The 7,976-nt window shown below is 34.7% G+C and overlaps 1 protein-coding gene across 1 annotated transcript; it reads left to right on the forward strand.

Annotated features, from left to right (window-relative positions):
- Positions 1-825: 825 nt before the first annotated feature.
- Positions 826-1,737, forward strand: LOC149963215 (zinc finger MYM-type protein 1-like). The gene has a single exon (XM_090165260.1). The coding sequence runs from the start codon at positions 826-828 to the stop codon at positions 1,735-1,737; it is 912 nt and encodes a 303-aa protein (XP_090021386.1).
- The last annotated feature ends 6,239 nt before the right edge of the window (positions 1,738-7,976 follow it).

A 7,976-nucleotide genomic window follows, 5' to 3' on the forward strand; every position in this document is an offset into this window, starting at 1 on the left:
AACCAATACGATATGATTGGGTAATACTAATATAAGAAATTTATTTCTAGTTTTTAGTGTAAAATGATTAAATCAATACTAAAAACGTCTCATAGGAAGTATAAAAGCGGTACTGTAAAAAAATAGTTGTAATGTAAAATAAATTTGTAATAGTTTTTTAAATATACAAATTAGACGATATCTATTTTGTTTTGGGTAAAGTTAAAATGTTCGTTATTTCATATATTTTTTTTTTAGCTTTTTGGATATAAAATCCTAAATAAGAGGGCAGCGGATTTGACCTACGCAATGGGCGGCTTTTAAATTAAATTTAAATTTCTGGGGCTTGTGTTTGGTGAGCTGAATAATGGATACCAAAAAAAGCGCAAAGGAGGAGCAGAGAAACTCAGATTGAAGAAACAAAAACTTTTGGAAGCCAGTGCCCAAAAATGTGTTAAACTGACAAATGTTTTTGCATGTCCGCAATCGTCTACATCTAATGTAGTGGCGGGAACGGTGTCGGTAACTGAAGTTGAAGTTACTAATAGTTCATATCAATTAGATTTATTTTTTAAGTATCATCCGAAACAAGACATCAGTGATCCTGTGTTAAAAAAGCTATGTATCGGAAAGATGGTTCTAAAAGGAAGTGGCTGACATATAGCGAGAAACAGAATGCTTTGTTTTGTTCAGTTTGCATGGCATTTTCTTCGAATTCTGATACTAGTCCATCTCCTTTTATACGTGGAATGGATGATAGAAGGCATGTTCATGTCAGAGTCGAGGAACATGAGAAAACCGAAACGCACCGTGCTTGTGCGGAAGTTTATTTTTTAAGAAACAACAATGCAAATCTTGATCATTTGCTATTTTACAATCAAATGTCTTTACACCGAGCACAAGTACGAAAAAGGAGAAATTTTGCAGCGAATAATAGATATTGTTAAATTTATTGGGAAACGAGGATTAAGTTATAAAGGCGATAAGCTAGAAGCTGCTTATAGTCTGGAGGACATGTCTGTAGATCATGGAAACTTTTTGGAACTCGTTGTTCTTCTTAGCAAATATGATATTAATTTGAAAGATCATTTGAAAGATTGTATTGAGAACAGTAAAAAACTACACAAGTCCCACAAGGATAAAGGCAGACCTGGCAGAGGATCTTTGTTAACGTTTCTTTCTAAATACACTGTTAATAAAATTATTCAAGCAATCGGACAACTTCTAACACGGAATATTAGTTTGGAAGTTCAAGCAGCTGGTATGTTTTCTTTACAAGTGGATACCACACAGGACATTTCATGCAAAGATCAATGTTCAATTATTGTACGATATGTGACAGTAGATCGTTTAAATGAAAGACTTCTCGCTGTTGTAGAGTGTAAATCTTCAACCGGAAGGAATATGTTTTCCTTAGTGGATTCAGTTTTAAAGTCTTGTAATACAGACATTAGAAATTGCATTGGTAATTCAACCGACGGGGCTGCAAATATGCAAGGTCAATATAATGGATTTTCTGCACGGCTTTCCAAAGAGTCCCCTGGGCAAATTCATGTCTGGTGCTATGCACATGTCTTAAATTTAGTTTTAGGAGATACTACTAAATCTGTAATTGAAAGTGCATCATTCTTTAGCTTGCTTAATGACGTTGCCGTATTTTTTCGTGAATCCTACCAACGTATGAATATCTGGGAACAAACGAAAGAGGACGGAAATAGGAAAAGACTCAACTATTGGAGAAACACGTTGGTGGTCTAAAGATACAGCGTTGAAAAAAAAATTTGGTTCATTCTCAAACTCGAATACAACTATAAAGCCGTTATATGTAACATTGATTATAACTTTGGAAACTATATACCAAAATTTACATTTTAAGCCAGACGTTCGTGCAAAGGCAAAAATATTTTTGGAATCATTTTGTAAATATGAAACAGTGATCACAGCCAAAACATTCTTAAGAATATTTGAAAAAACTACGCCTCTCTCCAAATACCTACAAACCTCGGGTTTAGATATTTTAAAAGCTTTACATATGGTATCACAAACATGTTTAGAACTAAAACATTTAGTGAGAGATTTTGATACCGTACAGGAAAGTAAATAAATAACGTGTTCTTTAGAAAGGAATATTTTTACGAGAAAAGGCTTTTAATTAGTTTTATCGATTTTTCTGGGAAAGACACTTGGTTGATCTCAAAACAGCAGCGGGTAATCTATTTTCAAGGCGGAAAAAGCCCAGAAATATTTAACCCCTCGACTAAAATGAATGAAGCCGAGATAAATGTTTCACGGGGTAGATAACGATTTATGTGAATAAGATATAGAGTATTTTATAACGAAATTATGGAACTCAGATATAAAACCACTGCAGTATTAATTTACAAACACCATTAAAAAATTAAAAATCAATCATTTTTTAATCAGCTCGAGCTGTTGGCAGTCAATAATCAACAAACGAGTTTGGAGACGCATTGCTTGGTGATTAATTTTTAGATTTTACTTTTAAAAAGGGTTTTATTCATTAAGAATGTTTTAAAAGAAATGACGAAGATAATTTCCTTTTTATATATTGGATTTTAGATACGAAGTTAAATGGAATAAAACACATTTGAAAACAAATAATCGTTTCTCGTACCACCATTGGCAATGAACTATAATTGTACAAAATTGAGACATATTAGAATGGGCGTTGCTGCAGTGAGTTTTTTTATTTGTGATTTGTTTCGAACAACTTCTTGCTCGTGCTCGCGTTTTCAAGTCCAGGTTTTTGTAAGGGTTGCCAAAATCAAGAAATAGATTCTAAATTTGCCTTAGTAGACTGGTTTTGCCATTCGGGAAATTTTAGTAGCGTGTAAAATTCGGACAAACCTAGGATATTAATAAGAAATTTCAAGAGGTAGACCAAAACCATAAAACAAATGCATTCGTTTGTTAACAGTTTTCAATGCTCATGTTGAGCAAGTTCACTTCTGCTTAAAGCTTACATTAAGATTTAATCTAAATTAAATTTCAGAAACGAAAGTTTCTTTCTTGCAGGAAACATTCGGTATTGATGAATTGAAAGAGCTCTATTTGAAAATAGGCACTGATTTTGGAAACGTTTTTAACGCATGGTAAGCAGAATTTCTTATTCCAATATTATTGTGATAGCATTATCAAGGCGAAAGCCGCTTCATGTAGGGTGGAATAATTATATTAAGATGAACCTATTCGTTATAATAATGTAAACAGCTTTGATCTCTTACTAAGAATCACCGAATGGGTAATATACAGCGTGTTTTTTTTTTCTAGAAAGTTGAAATTTGTACTGTACATTATACGTGCGGATGGACACTTTGCACCAAAATTGCATCTAAATCGAAAAATATTTTCAAGTTTTTTGAAAATTTTAATTTTAATCGCTAGGTGCTATAAGAAAATTGGCAAGGATAAAATTCTAGAGCGTCACCGAAAACGAACAAATAGCGTTGGCGCGAAAAAATAGACGTCTTTTTCACTGACAAAATACGACTTGAAAAAGTGACAAGTTGGGGAAGCTAAAATAACTTTTTTGAATTCCATTGGGAAAGTAGTGTAACTTTGTGAAAGTCAGAAATTTGTTAATCTGGTGTTTAATGCAATAAACACCGCTAAAAAATCGAGTAGACAATGGCGAAGAAATTAAATTAATTAATTAAATTATTAATGGCGATTTAAATTACGTAAAATCTGGCGACCTTGCTGGCCAATGTGCCGAACCGATTCACCCTATTCATCGTTTTGAAATTTCGTTTAGCATTTCGGGGGTCATGAGGCGTGGCACTCTTTTTGAAACCCCAATCTGGCTCATTTAGCTATTGACTTTTCCTATTAGTTTTTTAATCTAATAGGCCTGTGTTTGCATCGAGTCGTTTTCGAAACCTATTTTAACCCTGATAGGCGAGAAGATAAATATACCACAGGTTTAAAGGTCAGTAAAAACCTTAAATTTATTTAGTATTTAAATAACTGTAATACATACTGTGTAAAGTAATTGTCGTAGTCAATCTTTATAATCATGCTATATATTCCAGAGCTGATCGTACGGAACTAGCGGCCATTTACTACACGGAAGGTGGGAGAAATCTACGACGAGTGAGTGAGATCTTGGGCAACGACATCCAGATAGAAGACCATCCATAACTACTGTAAGACGAGCTGTTAATGACTTTCACCAGTATGGTAACGTACAACCTCGATTTCGTGGGCCTGGTCAGCGGGATTTGGACTTTGAAAACACCGTTTAAGTCTATTTTGCGGCATACCCACGTAGTAGTTGTGCCGCGGCGAGTAAGGATTTGGCTTGCAGTAAAACTCGCATTTGGGAAATTTTACATAGGCATAAGTACCATCCTTGCAGAGCAACGCTTCACCACGGTTTACGAGACAGAGCCACTCAACAACGGCTAGATTTTTGCAACTGGCTGCTAAATTCCGTGCACGACGACCCACAATTCCTCCGCAACATGCTATTCTCGGATGAATCCTCGTTTCCAAAAGACAGCCCTTACAATTACCAAAATAATCATGTTTGGGAAGACACAAATCCACACTGGGGATATGAATACCGTCACCAATTTCAATTTGGGCGCTTGAATGTTTGGATTGGTCTTGTGGGAAACTGGTTAATTGGTCGAGTATTCTTACCACAAAATCTAAATGGCCAGAGTTATTGAGATTTCTTGAGAAATGAGCTAGAACAACAACTTGACGAACTGCCGTTGGCGCAACGAGCAAGACTGTGGTTTCAGCAAGACGGTGCTCCGCCTCATTACCACAAAGCCGCGAGAGATTACCTGAACAACGAATTTCCACAACGATGGATAGGGGGAAACGGTCCCGTACACCGGCCAGCAAGGTCACCCGATTTTACTCCGTTGGATTTCTTTCTCTGGGGCTTCGTCAAGGACAAGGTGTACGACACTCCGGTTGAGACCCTTGAAGAGCTGCGTCAACGAATTGTTAGCGCTTGCCGGGAAGTAACCCTGGAAATGTTTCAAGCCGCCTTCGACAATATGATTTTTCGCGCACAAGCCTGCAACGCAGCCGAAGGTGGTATTTTCGAAATGTATGTACTTATACATTTTGTTTGTAAGTAGATAAACTGAGGACATTAAACCAAATACAAATGCCAAATATGTTTTTTTTTCCTTAAAAACCAATCCTTGTCCTCAACCCTAACCCATTACATTCCGTTTGCTTAACAATAATCACAACCATAACGAGTTCTTAAACAAAACCATTACAATAAGAATCTGTTTCTTTCGATTAACGTTCACTGTTTAAAGTTTAAGCCATTTAACACTCTTCATTTTAAACTTTTTGTGCATATAATTTTCTTTGGCCTGTTTATTTTTAGATTGATCTAAATTTTCTTTGAATTTACTTTCAAAATTGCCAGAGTTTGCACTTTGATATATATATATATATATATGATTAAGATGTTTAATGCAGTTCATCAATCGGGTTAGTTTGTTTTATTTATAAAGAGCCCTAACTATTCCGTCTACGGTCATTTATTATTTAGTCAAGGGGCTTTCTGTGCTTTGTGAATGGTAAGTTTTTCGTTTCTTGTTAATTCATTTTTAATTGGTGTGGATATTTGGACATAATTGTTTTCCTGGGTGTGCGAGTCATTATATGATATTGGAAATTCGACGGTTTTGGTCTTTTTCACGCGGTATGTGTCACAACGTTAACAGGAAGTTTACGAGTCGTCCACTACCAGATGTCGAATATAGCTATTGACGGTATATTCATCAAGGGCGAGTGTTGAATTAAAATGCGCGTTAAAGATGCGGCAAGTATGTCGTAAGCGAGAAAAATACAAATACCCGTTGTATATATTTCTTTCATTAAAATTTGCTTCGTATTCTATTTAACTGATAATCTTGTTCTGTAAATAGGTTTAAATTCAATTGTGCATTGTTTTAGTACGTCTAACTCGCTATTGTAACTACTTAATTTATATTATTCTGAATAAATTAAACTCGGTGGTTTCGTCTCAATTATTTTACAATTAAAATTTTATACCGGGCGGGATTGAACCGGGATTACGTTTTTAGTAAATAACTCTGAACTGCGGAGATATCTTTAAGGGACGTCTCGATAATTTAATACCACTAGGGACAATGCTTCCGAGGAGAGGTATATTTTGGCTTGCCAACTTGTTATATTTAGTATTCAATGACTATTTATAATTAGAGTGAATGACAGTGGCGCACCCAGGATTTTTTTTATAATTGGGGCCCAGATTGATCTAATGAACGACGATGAGAAACTTTTAAAATACTTATTATTGAATAATCAGAATTTTTCTAAAAAAAAACAAAAACGATTTATTACTCTAATTTTCGATTAACATCCAGGTTTTTCGTCCATTTTTTTTAAATTGACGAAAATATGGACGATTATTTTTTATTTCGTTTTGAGAGGGGGCAGCCCTCAGACCCCCCTTGGGTGCGCCACTGGTGAATGACGATATGTTTATACGATCACGAAAAGATTTTTGCCTTACAAAAGCGCATCGAAAAACATCATTTCTACAGAAACAATTAAATAACGTCTAAATTTAATTTCTTCAGTGGAAGGAGCATTACGGGATTGACAATAACGCTTAAATTCTTCTAACATTGTTACTCTTACTTAATATAAAAATTAACTAATCAATAAATTTTTTAGTATTTCCTATGTTCTAATATCGTTTGCTGACATAGACAGGAGTAGACAAAGAGCTACCATGGGTAAGTGAATATTATAACCTTTTTAACTAGTCTGACCAAAAAGTGGATCGCTTTGTTTCGCAGCGAGATCTAGAACATGGTCTAACGACAAATAAAACCAATAATCTGTTTCTTACTAAATTTAATCATGGTGTGATCAAAATCAAGATAATTATTAAAACCCTGGTTTTGTAAGCGAAACGATTTCTACTTATTGGATGCTGGTTTGCAGGTCGTGTGACCATGGTCTTAGTATGTCAAATAAATTATTTTGTAAAGTTGTTTCGGGTGTTACAGGAGGTTGACATCTTGTTCCTTCCAAGCGAATTGTCTACCTTTGATCCAGTACGAACAGAAAACCATTCCGTCATTTCAACAGTTGAAAGAAGTTCGGAATTTCTTCTCGTTTCATCCAAACCCAAAGCCATTACCACAAGGTCAATGGAAATCGTTAATATTACAGCGGATGAGTAACGCTTTTTTCATTTACCTTTTTAGAATACTCGGCGGCTGTATGCTACTCCACTGTCAGAAAAAGTCAAAATAAGTTCGCCAATTTAAACACCGATATAGTTGTTCGAAACCAACTTTTTAAGCTTGGAGAGTAAATATTTAGAAATACCACGATTTTCATATAAAACTACCAACTAAATTAAAATTTTAATATTCAAGTTTATATAAAAATTTTCATTAGTTGGATTAATTTCGCTCAGATTTTCTTCAATAATATTTCATGACGATCATGACATTCTTGAGATGCAATGTTTCCTTCAATTAATATATACAGGGTGTCTCCATTTGATCAGCCCAGCCATTTTTCTCAACAACTATACTTTCTAGATATGAAATGTGAAATTTTTAGTATGTACTCACTCGGTAGAGATCGTTGTTATTTGTGAATTTCAGAAAAATCGTTAAATTTTCCCCGTTTTTAGAATTTGTAGTTTTGAACGGTAGGTGGTAGATGAAAAGTTTCAATGAGTAAGTTGTAGAGCATACTCGAAAACCTTTAATGGAACTGGTATGATCAAAATCGTACATTTTGTCATTGAAATAATAGGTCATGAAAAATAACAAGTCGGTACTACCCAAATTGTTTTACGCCTCATGTTATGGTTATGATTGTCTGTGAAAAATGAACATGTTTTGAGCCAAATCATTGTTTTACTTCACAAATTAAGTGTTCGAAAATGTGCAATTTTATAAAGAATTACAGTAGGACCTCGCACACGTTTTCTAGGGACAAAAATGTTGTGT

The sequence above is a fragment of the Leiobunum rupestre genome, chromosome 1, assembly GCF_980474605.1.
Source record: "Leiobunum rupestre chromosome 1, qqLeiRupe1.1.hap1, whole genome shotgun sequence".
Classification (NCBI taxonomy): domain Eukaryota; kingdom Metazoa; phylum Arthropoda; class Arachnida; order Opiliones; family Sclerosomatidae; genus Leiobunum; species Leiobunum rupestre.